This window comes from Salmo salar, chromosome ssa09 (assembly GCF_905237065.1).
Source record: "Salmo salar chromosome ssa09, Ssal_v3.1, whole genome shotgun sequence".
In the NCBI taxonomy this organism is placed as follows: Eukaryota; Metazoa; Chordata; class Actinopteri; order Salmoniformes; family Salmonidae; genus Salmo; species Salmo salar.
Window position 1 is genome coordinate 138,341,452 of NC_059450.1, and position 16,896 is coordinate 138,358,347.

The following is a 16,896-nucleotide window of genomic DNA, read 5'->3' on the forward strand; positions in this document are numbered from 1 at the left end:
GGCCTTTCTCAATACCAAGGCTATGCTCACAGTCTGTACATAGTCAAAGATTTCCTTATGTTTGGGTCAGTCACAGTGGTCAGGTATTCTGCCACTGTGTACTCTCTGTTTAGGGCCAAATACTGTAGCATTCTAGTTTGCTCTGTTTTCTGGTAAATTCTTTCCAAAGTGTCAAGTAATTATCTTTTTGTTTTCTCATGATTTGGTTAGGTCTAGTTGTGTTGCTGTCCTGGGGCTCTGTGGGGTCTGTTTGTGAACAGATCCCCAGGACCAGCATGCTTAGGGGTCTCTTCTCCAGGTTTATTTCTCTGTAGGTGATGGCTTTGTTATGGAAGGTTTTGGAATTGCTTCCTTTTAGGTGGTTGTAGAATTTAACGGCTCTTTTCTGGATTTTGATAATTACCTGGTATCGGCCTAATTCGGCTCTGCATGCATTATTTGGTGTTTTACGTTGTACACGGAGGATATTTTTGCAGTGTCTCAATTTGGTGTTTGTCCCATTTTGTGAATTCTTGGTTAGTGAGCGGACTCCAGACCTCACAACCATGAAGGGCAATGGGTTCTATAACTGATTCAAGTATTTTTGGCCAGATCCTACTTGGTACGTCGATTTTATGTTCCTTTTGATGGCATAGAAGGCCCTTCTTGCCTTGTCTCTCACATCGTTCACAGCTTTGTGGAAGTTACATGTGGCGCTGATGTTTAGGCCGTGGTATGTATAGTTTGTTGTGTGCTCTAGGGAAACGGTGTCTAGATGGAATTTGTATTCGTGGTCCTGGAAAATGTATGTTTTTTGTCTTATTGAGATCAGGGTGCTGCTGATGGCATCCTTGGTTGAGGACAGAAGCACGAGATCATCAGCAACAGTAGATATTTTACAGATTCTAGTGTGGTGAGGCCGACAGTTCTAGTGCCCTCACCAATTCGTTGATATACATGTTGAAGAGGGTGGAGCTTTAGCCGCATCCCTGTCTCACCCCCTGGCCCTGCGGAAAGAAATGTGTGTTTTTTTGCCAATTTTAACCGCGCACTTGTTGTTTGTGTACATGGATTTTATAATGTCGTATTTTTTTCCCCCAACACCACTTTCCATCAATTTGTATAGCTGACCCTCATGCCAAATTGAGTTGAAAGCTATTTGGAAATCAACAAAGCATCAGAAGACTTTGCGTTTGTTTTGGTTTGTTTATTTGTCAATTAAGGTGTGCAGGGTGAATACGTGGTCTGTTGTACGGTAATTTGGTAAAAAGCCTAGTTGACATTTGCTCAATACATTGTTTTCGCTGAGGAAATGTACGAGTCTGCTGTTAATGATAAAGCAGAGGATTTTTCCTCTCTCTCTCTCTCTCTCTCTCGCTCTTCCCCCCCGAATTGTGATATTTGAAAAGATTACAGTAATTCAGCCAATGCCATTTCCAAAGTGCTCTTTCAGACCAGACATGTCACAATGGAGAGAAGTGGAAATCCAGTTCTTAGAAAGGGGGAATGAAAGTGTGTGTGTGTGGGGGGGGGGGGTTGAAGAGAGCAAGCGGTACATGAAGTAGAATTTCCTGTACATAACTGACAAAAGGGCAGAACACCAGTGAAAATGGCATGGTAAAGCTAACAGGGTTTTATGACCTCCTAACTGTAGTTGATGTAACGCATAAAGAAAAGAAAGCAGTAAAGTGGAGGGGAGATGCAGGGTAGATGGCTCCCTCTGCTCGCTTCACCCTGCCAGACCCCTCTGTAATCTATAGCCAAGACACACACACACACACTGCCTGAAGAAGAGCCCAACAACACACACACACATGCAATGCAGGTACGCACACACACACATTTTTATTTGCTCTAAAGCGCTTTCTTCTCGCAAACGCCACAGTGAAAATAGAAAATAGATGTTCTGTTTTGGAAGCATAAATAGCCTCTGTTTTTTTCACTGCAGATATAGATTTGTGTGTCAGGCAAAATAGCTTTAAGTGTATTAATAATGTGCAGGGGCTCCCCATGCCTCCCATGTAATCTAATTCAACTTGCCATGAATTATGACTCAGTGTTAAGTTCAGGGTTCTGCTGTCAGGCATCAGAGCACATTTCTCTTTCCTTCTCTCTCGCTCTTGCTCTCTCTCACTCTCTCTCTCACTCTCTCTCACTCTCTCTCTTACTCTCTCATTCTCTCTCTTACTCTCTCTCACTCTCTTACTCTCTCTCGCTCTTACTCTCTCTCATTCTCTCTCTTACTCTCTCTCACTCTCTCTCTTACTCTCTCTCTCTCTTACTTTCTCTCTCTTACTCTCTCTCTCTCTTACTCTCTCTCTCTCTCATTCTCTCTCTTACTCTCTCTCACTCTCTCTTACGCTCTCTCACTCTCTCTCTTACTCTCTCTCTCTCTCTCTCTCCACAAATACGATAGAACAGCTTGTCTGTGACCTTTTCCAATGGTGGGGGTGATGGTTGGGGGATGTGAGTAGACGTAATGGCAGTGCTGTGCTGTTAGGTATCGGGATACAGACAAAGAGAAAGGCCTGAGATCTCTGTGGTAAAACAGACATTTCACTGCTTACATGTAGTATGTACACAAATTGAGTGGTTTACTTTACATGTCTTTTTATAGCCCTGCTCAGATAATAATAGTCAAAACAGGCCATCTGATGTGACCACTGTTGTCATGTTTGCCTCTGTTATGTTGATGTTCTGGTTTTGGGTTTAAGTGCCTTTCGTTCTCTTGCCTGGAGTGACTGTACTGTTGTATTGAGGGATGAGTCACTCTGCCAGCCAGGCACTTCACTCTGCAGCACTGCAGTTCTGGGGAGGAAGAGATGTGAGAACTAATCAGGTCTGTGAATGAGGGAACTTCTCTCTCCTCTCCTTTTGTCTCCCTCTTGTCTGTCTGTCTGTCTGTCTGTCTGTCTGTCTGTCTGTCTGTCTGTCTGTCTGTCTGTCTGTCTGTCTGTCTCCCTCGTCTGTCTGTCTGTCTGTCTGTCTGACTCTGTCTGTCTGTCTGTCTGTCTGTCTGTCTGTCTGTCTGTCTGTCTGTCTGTCTGTCTGTCTGTCTGTCTCCCTCACACCTGTCTGTCTGTCTGTCTGTCTGTCTGTCTGTCTGTCTGTCTGTCTGTCTGTCTGTCTGTCTGTCTGTCTGTCTCTCACCTGTCTGTCTGTCTCCCTCACGCCTGTCTGTCTGTCTGTCTTGTCTGTCTGTCTGTCTGTCTGTCTGTCTGTCTGTCTGTCTGTCTGTCTGTCTGTCTGTCTCCCTCACACCTGTCTGTCTGTCTGTCTGTCTGTCTGTCTGTCTGTCTGTCTGTCTCCCTCACGTCTGTCTGTCTGTCTGTCTGTCTGTCTGTCTGTCTGTCTGTCTGTCTGTCTGTCTGACTCCCTCACACCTGTCTGTCTGTCTGTCTGTCTGTCTGTCTGTCTGTCTGTCTGTCTGTCTGTCTGTCTGTCTCCCTCACACCTGTCTGTCTGTCTGTCTGTCTGTCTGTCTGTCTGTCTGTCTGTCTGTCTGTCTGTCTGTCTGTCTGTCTCCCTCACACCTGTCTGTCTGTCTGTCTGTCTGTCTGTCTGTCTGTCTGTCTGTCTGTCTGTCTGTCTGTCTCCCTCACACCTGTCTGTCTGTCTGTCTGTCTGGCTGGCTGGCTGGCTGTCTGTCTCCCTCACACCTGTCTGTCTGTCTGGCTGGCTGGCTGGCTGGCTGGCTGGCTGGCTGGCTGTCTGTCTGTCTCCCTCACACCTGTCTGTCTGGCTGCCTGTCTCCCTCACACCTGTCTGTCTGGCTGTCTGTCTCCCTCACACCTGTCTGTCTGTCTGTCTGTCTGTCTGTCTGTCTGTCTGTCTGTCTGTCTGTCTGTCTGTCTCCCTCACACCTGTCTGTCCGTCCGTCTGTCTGTCTGTTATCAGGCCTGTCAGAGGGAGTGCCTGCTCTTAATTGTGCTGGAGGAAACAAAATGTGGCTCTAAAGAAGGTTGGTTCCAGGTGTTATGGCAGTCAGGGAAAGTGACAGTGTTCTTTCTGAACTGGATCGTTCTAAAAGAGAGAATGTGCTGATGTCCCAGCTCTGTCACTTTTAGAAATGTATACTTTTACATAGTTTAATATGAAGGAGGCTTTGATCCTGACTAATATGAGCTGGAATATTGTCAACATATGGGAATCTACGTGGGCAAGTGGCACTTACCAACAGAAAAATGATTGCTCTTCTGTAATTGTTTTCCTTGTAGAAGAATTGTTCTTTAGTAGGGGTTGTTTGTAACTGCAGTCACATTGTCACAATAGGGAGGTTGTTGGTGTTAAAAGAGCTGGTTAGCATTAAAAACGCGTCCCAATTTTCATGCGTTAAAGTTCATGATGAGGGAGGGGGGAGAGGAGGGAGGAGGAGAGGCAGGGAGGAGGGAGAGGAGTGGAGGAGGGTGTTCTCTAATTACCCCCCCCCCTCCCCACAGAAGGAGACTGGCAGGTGGCATCTGCCCCCCACAGCTCCCTGCCCTTCACAGCTCCCTGCCCTTCACAGCTCCCTGCCCTTCACAGCTCCCTGCCCTCTGGTCCTGGGTGGACCTGTCAATCAAACCACTCTGACAGAGGTCTGTTCATGTGTTCTGAGATGCTCTGCTCACAATAATGTCATTATGAATAGATTAGGCAAATGGATGCTTGTATAAATAACATGTTGGAATTAGTTACTCATAAAAAAGAAAATTCACTCTTTAAACATTTTGATCACAACACAGGAAGAATGTTTTATATTGTGCTGGAAATGTATCTAGTTACGACAAATCATCCGGCCTGCTTCTGTGTCATCTCTGCCTTTTGATTCCTTTATTTCATGATGACTACTGGACATTTGTCTAACGTTTACAGACAGATGGAAGATGTAAACTTAGAAAACCACAGATCAGAGAATCACACACTGTCAAACTCTATCCTCTCTCCTCCCTCATCTTTCTCCACTGCCCTGATAAGAACGCCGGCCATCCCTCCACCCCCTCACTCCCCCACACCATTAGCCCCCCTTCATATTTTCATTAAGAGCTGAAGGACCTCATCAGCACTGGTTGAAACCTGAGCCATCCATGTAATTAGTTAAGTAATAACAGGGAAGCGCCCATCAGGCCTCTTAACTAACGGGCCTTGGCCCCACCGCTCCGCTGGCGCTGATGACACCCACCCCGATCACGACCAGCTCTCCACGGCCATTAGCCAGCAGCGGGCAGAGACCCACCACTGCTCCCCTTGCCCACTACGCCCGCACCTCGTCACCCGCCTGATGGTGATATAATTATAGACAGCTACTCTGTTTTAGGACCATTGTGTTTAATTAGAGGCTAGGATGAAGGTTAGCATGGCCTCTAGCATAGCCTCTGTCTGCTCTACCATTGTTTGTGTTTTCAGTGTATTGATTGAAGGATAATGATGACACTGGCATAGCCATTGAAACAAATTAATGTACCTTAATAACAGAATGGCCTTGGTGTGTTTTAGGATGCTTTTGATAGCCCTGGTATACGAGCAATAAGCATTGTGTTAGGAGGATGGAATGTCAGTCAGCACAGCTGTGTGTGTGTGTGTGTGTGTGTGTGTGTGTGTGTGTGTGTGTGTGTGTGTGTGTGTGTGTGTGTGTGTATATATAGATGGGGGGAGCAAATGTAAATGGCAGCACAGGCGATGGAGGTGTGTCTGTGTTGGGGGGGTTAATAGTGCCCTGGGGTGGAAGCAGTCGTGTGGAGAGAGAGAGAGCATTCTGCAAACTTTACCTGGAGATGCAGCAGCCCTGCTCGCTTCAGCAAATAGAGAGACATAAAACAACAAGCAAACATGTGGGCTCATTTCAGCTGTGAGGAGATGGGAAGGAAATGCAAGGATCCCTCCTCTGTTCTTCATTTAGCCCAAAATGAAAGATGTTAGGTTTGATGGTCTTCTAGGTGTTCCACATGATGGCAGTACTCTGAAAGCCCTGTGTGACACGGGGTCAACACTTCCATATTCCTTTCATGTATTTCAGTGCCTACAGTATGTACTGTATGTTCATCTCAAGTACAGTAAGACGTCTTTTCACGTATGACTGATGTGTGACTCGTTGTCTGCCCTGAATCTGCCCTGAAACCTCTGATACTTGCCATACACCTTGAATGTATTCAATGTCTATATTTGTATTGTCTATGTTCATCCTGTGTACTGTGAGAGAACTTGTCACTGATGTACGTCTCGTTGTGTCCTGTCCACAGGTAGAATGCAAGAAGGCCCAGCCCAAGGAGGTGATGTTCCCGCCAGGTACGCGAGGCAGGGCCAGGGGCCTGCCCTACACCATGGATGCCTTCATGCTGGGGATGGGCATGCTGAGTGAGTACACTTGGATTGGTGCAAGACATATTTTCAGAATGAATGGGGTCTTATGATAATATTGACAAAACACAATATGACAATTAGCAAAAGTAGCCCACCAACATGTCCCAAGTGACCCTTACCAAGACTTTGACATTACCATTGTTTCTAGTGCTGTGGCAGGACAGGAAGGACACTCTGCCTGACACTGACTAGCTGTGTCTGCTTCCACCGCTGACATGTTCTCTCACACTGTCTGATACTAACACCAACTCTGTTACCAATCCTGATTCTGGCTCGGATAGTGCTAGTGATTTCTGCCTGACACGGAGACTCTCAGCCACTTACTATCTATAGGAATGTAACTAACAGGACACACTCCCCAAAACTCAATAACAAGGCAAGTCAAATGACTCCTACAAGTTTTCTGCCATTTACAAACATCAGCTAGACTAGAGCTCATTCCAGGAAATGCTGCCAGAGACTGGTGGTGTCTGCTGGAGACTCCACCATCACCTTCCTCCCTCCTCACAACTACACAAAGACCCCCTCCCTCACAGCCGTTCACTTAGCGTGTTCCCACATTTTCATGTAGATTTGACAAGGAAAAGACAGGAAACAAGGATCCTGAGAAGGCTCCCCCCCCCCCCCTTCCAGCTCCCTCCTCCCTTCGCCATCTCTCCTCAGAGCTTCAGCCCAGCGTTAGTGACAAGAGATAATTACTGTTAGATTGATCGTCTGCTCAAAGTAACTGAAGCAAATAAATAGTTTGATGCTGGGTGCTGAATCCGAATGACGGCTAATGGAAGCTGCAGGATAGGTCGCCCTGCCCGTAATTTGGCTTGATGAAGCATCCTCATAGGGGCTTGTATGAAATATTCTATTGATATTCAGACAGTCCCGTTACCACATCCACTGCCTCGAACCCCCCACCCACCCCTCCCAACCCCCGTTCTCCCAGCCCCCAAATTCATCCAAGCAGGGCTATGCATTACAGAAGTAAATGAAGAGGAAAATTGAAGTAATGTTAAATTATAAATGTATGATTTCATCTGCCAGACCTCAAGATTGCTGAATAATAGGGTATGGATATCACAGGGTTTCATCTGTTGGGGGAATGAGAGGAGAGGAGGGCTTGTCTCCTACTATAGTTCATCAACATCATTCATTCTCCAACTTCTCCACCACAAACCTCCAGCTGTAGTTCCTGAAGTCTGCTGGAGGCACCAAACTCTAACTCAGCCTGGTTGGTTTGGTAGAGTTGTGTCAAGTTTCTCTTCAGTTGGCAGTGATTTTGTCAATGCCCTGTCAACAGACACGTTTTAGAGCAGGGCTCTCCAACCCTGTTCCTGGAGAGCTACCCTCATGTAGGGGTTCGCTCCAACCCTAATTTAGCGCACCTGATTCTAATAATTAGCTGGATGATAAGTTGAATCAGGTTAGTTAGAACTGGGGTTGGATCTCCAGGAACACGGTTGGAAAGCCCTGTTTTAGTGTAATATGAAGAGACTCCACAAGACTCTGGTGAACATATTCAGATTTATCGCCGATCAACCTGACAAAATGTGAAGCAAATGGAAAGAGTGCATAGAAGAGGAGAGGAGAAGGAGAGGTGTGAGAAGCAGTGAAGGAGAGAGAGGGAGTATGAACTGAAACTCCTTATCTAAATGAAATTGGAAAAGCAGGACAGCGAAACATTCCGTTCGCTAATTTGCATACAAAAATCAACAAGGCTCATTATTTAAGGAACCCTAATTCCTTACTTGCCAAAATCTCATTAACAACCCCCCCACAACCCCCACCCTGTTCGCTTTGTTTACCACACCTAATCGAGCTATTTATCTTTATTGTGTTAGGGCCTGCATGTATGTTTGCTAAAATTAATACACATTTAAAGCCCTGTGCAGAGTGCGGCTTTACCAGATGCATAATTGATTTTAAAGTGATTCTGAACTGTTGGGCCATAAAAAAGGGCATTAGTATGCATATTAATACATGGGCCCTGAGGCTTTGCGGCAGCTAGTGGGGCCAGATACAGCCTTTATTTACTGAGGTATACACCGAGAGATATGGTGAGAGGAAGACGGGACAGACGGAGGAGAGGAGCCAGAAAATATGTCAGACCAATCACTTCCTATCTCCTGTGTGTGTGTGTGTGTGTGTGTGTGTGTGTGTGTGTGTGTGTGTGTGTGTGTGTGTGTGTGTGTGTGTGTGTGTGTGTGTGTGTGTGTGTGTGTGTGTGTGTGTGTGTGTGTGTGTGCGTGCGTGCATGTGTCGATGCACGGTCTAGTTGGCCACTGCCTATGCCATGCCTTGTCTCGACAGCCCCTCTCCCCTCGATCCCCCTGTCTCCATCGCCTCTTGTCTGGATGTCTTTGTCTAGCCTAGCTCCGCCTCCTGGAGGAAAGCAGAAGCACACTGTGATCCTCTCACCTGCTAGGCAGGGCAAAGTGCCGACACACACACACACACACACACACACACACACACACACACACACACACACAGACACACACACACACACTCCTCTCATATCAGCCCAACTCTATTGTTGTGCAAAGACATTGTTTTTTTCCACCTGGAAAAATGTCTGTGAGACAGGCTCCTATGTCTCTCAGTTCATCATTGTTGCTTTCCAATATGCACAACAAGGATGTGATGCCTGAGGAGTAAATATGTGTTCATTTAAAGGGTGGAGTCTCTGTGTGTGTGTTTCATTATGCAGGCCTGTGTAGCTGTGTTCTAGTGTATTCATGTGGCTGTATAATTCATAGTAGCTTAACGTTTGCAGACAGCAGAGCCGAGGAGGAGAGAATTAGTGTATGTGTTAATGTGTACATCTGTATGTCTCTAGAAACAATGGAATATGACTGAGAGTGTGCATGAGTGCCTGCAAATCTGTGTGTTAATGAGTGCCTGCAAATGTGTGTGTTCTTGCAGACAACAGCAAGCACTGATAGGCTGAGTTGAGCACAGACCTTGAGGCTGCACGACAGTTAACGGCTGACAAAATGTCATGACCGCCGCAGCCCTAGCTGGGCTGTTGTTTGTTTTGTTGACGAGGCATGGCTACCGGCAACACAGACACACACACACACACACACTCCAACCCCGAGGTGCTGGCTTGCCTCTGTGTTAATCTCACACTGTCAATAGAGCCCCACCAAACACACACATTCTCTTTCTCTGCAATCTCTTTACATGTCAGAGGAAAAGCCCATGTCATGTATATTTAGCCTCTGGCATTTACTCCTCTTTAAGAGGAGAAATAAACAGTGCATGGGTACTGACGTAGTACTGATGTAGTACTGACGTAGTACTGATGTAGTACTGACGTAGTACTGATGTAGTACTGATGTAGTACTGACGTAGTACTGATGCTAGTTTAGAGGCCACGGTCTGTTAACATCATTCCGCAGCTAAAAGAACTGCTCATTTAGCTCAGATCACAGTTAAACAACACATCATTTGTAAGAATTAAGTTGCAATTGCTAGTCAAAAAAGCTTCATAGACATCTTTAAATATCCACACAAATAAATGAATAGCTCACATTCAGTGTATGGCTACCAAACCTGGTCCACACAGTTCGAGGTAGAACCGATATCAGTGTAATGTATAGACAGATGTGTATATATATACATGTTGTCAGAAGCTCAGTGTGATCAGTAAGTGCTCATTTCATAGAGTCCAGTATCTCTCTAGGCCAGTGAGAAGGAAACCAGGTCTGGATGGAGGAAATGAGGTCACTCAGCTTAAGCTGTATGACCTGTGTTTTCATTATAAATGTTATCGAGTCTAGTGTGTCAGAACCCAGTACGAACCACTATATTGCATTTACTTCCTTCTCTCTCTCTCTGTTTCTCTCTCTTTTTTCTCTCTCTCTCTCTGTTTCTCTCTCTCTGTTCTCTCTGTTTCTCTCTCTCTGTTCTCTCTGTTTCTCTCTCTCTGTTCTCTCTGTTTCTCTCTCTCTGTTCTCTGTTTCTCTCTCTCTATGTTCTCTGTTTCTCTCTCTATGTTCTCTCTGTTTCTCTCTCTCTCTGTTCTCTCTGTTTCTCTCTCTCTGTTTCTCTCTCTCTGTTCTCTCTGTTTCTCTCTCTCTGTTCTCTCTGTTTCTCTCTCTCTGTTCTCTCTGTTTCTCTCTCTCTGTTCTCTGTTTCTCTCTCTCTATGTTCTCTGTTTCTCTCTCTATGTTCTCTCTGTTTCTCTCTCTCTGTTCTCTCTTTCTCTCTCTCTCTCTGTTTCTCTCTCTCTGTTTCTCTCTCTATGTTCTCTCTGTTTCTCTCTCTCTGTTCTCTCTTTCTCTCTCTCTCTCTGTTTCTCACACTCTGTTCTCTCTGTTTCTCTCTCTGTTTCTCTCTCTCTCTCTGTTTCTCACTCTCTCACAAACACATGCACACACACACACACAAAATGTGCAAGTTAACTGCTGTTGTTGTTTGTGAGCAGCGATAGGGCACTGTAGCAGGATTTAAACAACAGCTCATCTGCCTTCAAGTGTCCAATGAGACCCAGTTGGACTGTGACAGCTCCTGTCTCCAATCTGGCAACCATACAAGAGCAGCATGTGTGTTGGGTCCCATCCCACTTTATTTCCCTCTTATCTTCCACTGTGACCAGGATGTGCTCCAACGGATCCAACATGGCAAACACTGCTAATGTGGTGTTTTTTTAACACACACACACACACACACACACACACACACACACACACACACACACACACACACACACACACACACACACACACACACACACACACACACACACACACACACACACGTCCTTGAAACAGTCACGGCTCTATCGGAAGCTATGAAATAGGAGACTTGGGGAGCTAAAGGAGCACTTCTGAACTATCATCATTAAAAATTTCTGCCTCAGCAAAGATGGCACAACTTAACATATTCCAAGTATATTCCCAAATAGCAGTTTCTTTTTTGCCACTTTTGGAGTGACTTTTTACAATCACGCCATCATATTTCCTCTTGCCTGTTCCGTCTGTGGTATCTCAGCGGGTATTACAGCCCACCCAGCGCACCAAGGTAGCCTCACACCTCAGAAAGTCTCTCTAATCCATAATGTCCTTGCACAAATCTCATCCACTCATTGTCTTGCAGCGCCGTGTGGTTCATGATCGATTAGCCGGGGCTCTAGTAGAAAGGTTATCCATCAATGACAGTGTAGAGGTGACAAAAAACCTGGACAGATCCAGACATCCTGTTGCCATGTAACCCTGGGAGCCGACGAGGGGTCGTCTGGGAGCCTCTGGGGAGGACGAGGACTCTGGCAGGCTGGGGAGGAGGAGGCTGGAGATCATGACATGCTGGGGAGGAGGAGGCTGGAGATCATGACATGCTGGGGAGGAGGAGGCTGGAGATCATGACAGGCTGGGGAGGAGTAGGCTGGAGATCATGACAGGCTGGGGAGGAGGAGGCTGGAGATCATGTCATGCTGGGGAGGAGGAGGCTGGAGATCATGTCATGCTGGGGAGGAGGAGGCTGGAGATCATGTCATGCTGGGGAGGAGGAGGCTGAAGATCATGACAGGCTGGGGAGGAGGAGGCTGGAGATCATGACATGCTGGGGAGGAGGAGGCTGGAGATCATGACATGCTGGGGAGGAGGCTGGAGATCATGACAGGCTGGGGAGGAGGAGGCTGGAGAGCATGACAGGCTGGGGAGGAGGAGGCTGGAGATCATGACAGGCTGGGGAGGAGGAGGCTGGAGATCATGACATGCTAGGGAGGAGGAGGCTGGAGAGCATGACAGGCTGGGGAGGAGGAGGGTGGAGATCATGACAGGCTGGGGAGGAGGAGGCTGGAGATCATGACATGCTGGGGAGGAGGAGGCTGGAGATCATGACAGGCTGGGGAGGAGGAGGCTGGAGATCATGACATGCTGGGGAGGAGGAGGCTGGAGATCATGACATGCTGGGGAGGAGGAGGCTGGAGATCATGACAGGCTGGGGAGGAGGAGGCTGGCGAGCATGACATGCTGGGGAGGAGGAGGCTGGAGATCATGACATGCTGGGGAGCAGGAGGCTGGAGATCATGACATGCTGGGGAGGAGGAGGCTGGAGATCATGACAGGCTGGGGAGGAGGAGGCTAGAGATCATGTCATGCTGGGGAGGAGGAGGCTGGAGATCATGACAGGCTGGGGAGGAGGAGGCTGGAGAGCATGACAGGCTGGGGAGGAGGAGGCTGGAGATCATGACAGGCTGGGGAGGAGGAGGCTGGAGATCATGACAGGCTGGGGAGGAGGAGGCTGGAGATCATGACAGGCTGGGGAGGAGGAGGCTGGAGATCATGACAGGCTGGGGAGGAGGAGGCTGGAGATCATGTCATGCTGGGGAGGAGGAGGCTGGAGATCATGTCATGCTGGGGAGGAGGAGGCTGGAGATCATGTCAGGCTGGGGAGGAGGAGGCTGGAGATCATGACAGGCTGGGGAGGAGGAGGCTGGAGATCATGACATGCTGGGGAGGAGGAGGCTGGAGATCATGACAGGCTGGGGAGGAGGGGAGGCTGGGGAGGAGGAGGCTGGAGATCATGACAGGCTGGGGAGGAGGAGGCTGGAGATCATGACAGGCTGGGGAGGAGGAGGCTGGAGAGCATGACAGGCTGGGGAGGAGGAGGCTGGAGATCATGACAGGCTGGGGAGGAGGAGGCTGGAGATCATGACAGGCTGGGGAGGAGGAGGCTGGAGATCATGACAGGCTGGGGAGGAGGAGGCTGGAGATCATGACAGGCTGGGGAGGAGGAGGCTGGAGATCATGACAGGCTGGGGAGGAGGAGGCTGGAGATCATGACAGGCTGGGGAGGAGGAGGCTGGAGATCATGACAGGCTGGGGAGGAGGAGGCTGGAGATCATGACAGGCTGGGGAGGAGGAGGCTGGAGATCATGACATGCTGGGGAGGAGGAGGCTGGAGATCATGACAGGCTGGGGAGGAGGAGGCTGGGGAGGAGGAGGCTGGAGATCATGACAGGCTGGGGAGGAGGAGGCTGGAGATCATGACAGGCTGGGGAGGAGGAGGCTGGAGATCATGACAGGCTGGGGAGGAGGAGGCTGGGGAGGAGGAGGCTGGAGATCATGACAGGCTGGGGAGGAGGAGGCTGGAGATCATGACAGGCTGGGGAGGAGGAGGCTGGAGATCATGACAGGCTGGGGAGGAGGAGGCTGGGGATCATGACAGGCTGGGGAGGAGGAGGCTGGAGATCATGACAGGCTGGGGAGGAGGAGGCTGGAGATCATGACAGGCTGGGGAGGAGGAGGCTGGAGATCATGACAGGCTGGGGAGGAGGAGGCTGGAGATCATGACAGGCTGGGGAGGAGGAGGCTGGAGATCATGACAGGCTGGGGAGGAGGAGGCTGGAGATCATGACAGGCTGGGGAGGAGGAGGCTGGAGATCATGACAGGCTGGGGAGGAGGAGGCTGGAGATCATGACAGGCTGGGGAGGAGGAGGCTGGAGAGCATGACAGGCTGGGGAGGAGGAGGCTGGAGATCATGACAGGCTGGGGAGGAGGAGGCTGGAGATCATGACAGGCTGGGGAGGAGGAGGCTGGAGATCATGTCATGCTGGGGAGGAGGAGGCTGGAGAGCATGACAGGCTGGGGAGGAGGAGGCTGGAGATCATGTCATGCTGGGGGGAGGAGGAGGCTGGAGATCATGACAGGCTGGGGAGGAGGAGGCTGGAGATCATGACAGGCTGGGGAGGAGGAGGCTGGAGATCATGACAGGCTGGGGAGGAGGAGGCTGGAGATCATGACAGGCTGGGGAGGAGGAGGCTGGAGATCATGACAGGCTGGGGAGGAGGAGGCTGGAGATCATGACAGGCTGGGGAGGAGGAGGCTGGAGATCATGACAGGCTGGGGAGGAGGAGGCTGGAGATCATGACAGGCTGGGGAGGAGGAGGCTGGAGATCATGACAGGCTGGGGAGGAGGAGGCTGGAGATCATGTCATGCTGGGGAGGAGGAGGCTGGAGATCATGACAGGCTGGGGAGGAGGAGGCTGGAGATCATGACAGGCTGGGGAGGAGGAGGCTGGAGATCATGACAGGCTGGGGAGGAGGAGGCTGGAGAGCATGACATGCTGAGACTGGGACACTTCTGATGCTCATTAGCTCAAACTGAGCCTCATGACTATGCTATCTAGCACCCGCAACAGGGCTGTGTGTGTGTGTGTGTGTGTGTGTGTGTGTGTGTGTGTGTGTGTGTGTGTGTGTGTGTGTGTGTGTGTGTGTGTGTGTGTGTGTGTGTGTGTGTGTGTGTGTGTGTGTGTGTGTGTGTGTGTGTGTATATAAAGTGATGGGAGGCCAAGATGGTTTAACACAACTCCTGATTGTCCTCTCTTCTCCTAGGTTACCCAAACATTGTAGCAACGTATGGCCGTGGATACACTGGTTTTGCCCCGAGTTACAGCTACCAATTCCCTGGTAAGTTCCATCTTGTTAGGCACTGTGTGCTTCTCTGCCTGCCTGCTGGGGTGAGGTAATGGACCCCCTGTTGGCTCACAAACACACATCCCACTCCCTGCCTCCCTCCTCACACACACACACACACACACACACACACACACACACACACACACACACACACACACACACTGTTCTCTGTCTGATCTCAGCTGGGTTCCTGAAGATGATTATGTTATATTGTAATGCCATGTCACTCTCTGTAACCCAAATGGCTTCAGTAAGGGATGAATTCCTTCCTGGCACCCACTCTCACTCACCGCATCATCACTCTGCCAGTTATTATACTGTGGAAAAATCCAATCCGCCAAATGTGATTTGATAAGGTAACATTATGCAATTATGTCACCATTCACTCTCCTCTAAAGACCTCTACAATGGGAAATGTCAGAGCTTGATTTCACGCCTTATTTCAACATGTTATGAGTGACCTGTGTCCTCTCTGCCGCCTGGCATCAGTATACCCAGCTTGGAATGTTGCCAGAGGGAGAGAGTGTCTGTCACTATGCTAGGGACTGCCATGACGAGATTCTCCACGATTATCCAGCCCGCAGGGAATTCATATACACATATACAGGAGGGGCATTCATATACACATATACAGGAGGGGCATTCATATACACATATACAGGAGGGGCATTCATATACACATATACAGGAGGGGCATTCATATACACATATACAGGAGGGGCATTCATATACACATATACAGGAGGGGCATTCATATATACATATACAGGAGGGGCATTCATATACACACATACAGGAGGGGCATTCATATACACATATACAGGAGGGGCATTCATATACACATATACAGGAGGGGCATTCATATACACATATACAGGAGGGGCATTCATATACACATATACAGGAGGGGCATTCATATACACATATACAGGAGGGGCATTCATATATACATATACAGGAGGTGCATTCATATATACATATACAGGAGGGGCATTCATATACAGGAGGGGCATTCATATACACATATACAAGAGGGGCGTTCATATACACATATACAAGAGGGGCATTCATATACACATATACAGGAGGGGCATTCATATACACATATACAGGAGGGGCATTCATATATACATATACAGGAGGTGCATTCATATATACATATACAGGAGGGGCATTCATATACAGGAGGGGCATTCATATACACATATACAAGAGGGGCATTCATATACACATATACAGGAGCTCATAAAAAGATACAAGAACCCACTGCATCTGTGAGCAGTGTCAAACGTCTTCTGAGTGTGGAGTGGAGAACATCAGTACAGTATTTCAGCAGGTTGTTGTCTCTATAGTCAGAGCATCTCGGTGTACTCCCCAGCGGCAGTGTGAATACGTGTCATATGGAGTCGCAAACAAACGTCCAAATTCAGAAGGAATATTACCGAAACAGATGAATAAAGGGAATGAATAATGAATGGGTGTAAATTGGTGAGGTGCTGGAGAAATCATCCAGCGCTGTTACTATACCAGGGGAAAGGGATTCAAACAAAGGTGTCAAACTCATTTTTCCCTGGGGGATGCATTCGGTCTTCAACCAGGTCCGGAGAGCTGCACTGAAAATGTCTTATATTTAGACCAGGTCCGGAGGGCTGCACTGAAAATGTCTTATATTTAGACCAGGTCCGGAGGGCTGCACTGAAAATGTCTTATATTTAGACCAGGTCCGGAGAGCTGCACTGAAAATGTCTTATATTTTGAACAGGTCCGGAGAGCTGCACTGAAAATGTCTTATATTTAGACCAGGTCCGGAGAGCTGCACTGAAAATGTCTTATATTTAGACCAGGTCCGGACAGCTGCACTGAAAATGTCTTATATTTAGACCAGGTCCGGAGGGCTGCACTGAAAATGTCTTATATTTAGACCAGGTCCGGAGGGCTGCACTGAAAATGTCTTATATTTAGACCAGGTCCGGAGAGCTGCACTGAAAATGTCTTATATTTAGACCAGGTCCGGAGAGCTGCACTGAAAATGTCTTATATTTTGAACAGGTCCGGAGGGCTGCACTGAAAATGTCTTATATTTAGACCAGGTCCGGAGAGCTGCACTGAAAATGTCTTATATTTAGACCAGGTCCGGAGAGCTGCACTGAAAATGTCTTA

General features: G+C 48.4%; 1 protein-coding gene across 9 annotated transcripts in view; it reads left to right on the forward strand.

Annotated features, from left to right (window-relative positions):
- LOC106613081 (RNA-binding protein Musashi homolog 2) overlaps window positions 1–16,896 on the forward strand; it is a 326,713-nt gene that overhangs the window by 234,140 nt on the left and 75,677 nt on the right. For all 9 annotated transcript variants that reach the window (XM_045724688.1, XM_045724689.1, XM_045724690.1 and 6 more), the window contains exons 9-10: window positions 6,198–6,312; window positions 14,653–14,727. In XM_045724688.1, the coding sequence (XP_045580644.1) occupies window positions 6,198–6,312; window positions 14,653–14,727 (190 nt within the window). The remainder of the gene's footprint in view (window positions 1–6,197; window positions 6,313–14,652; window positions 14,728–16,896) is intronic.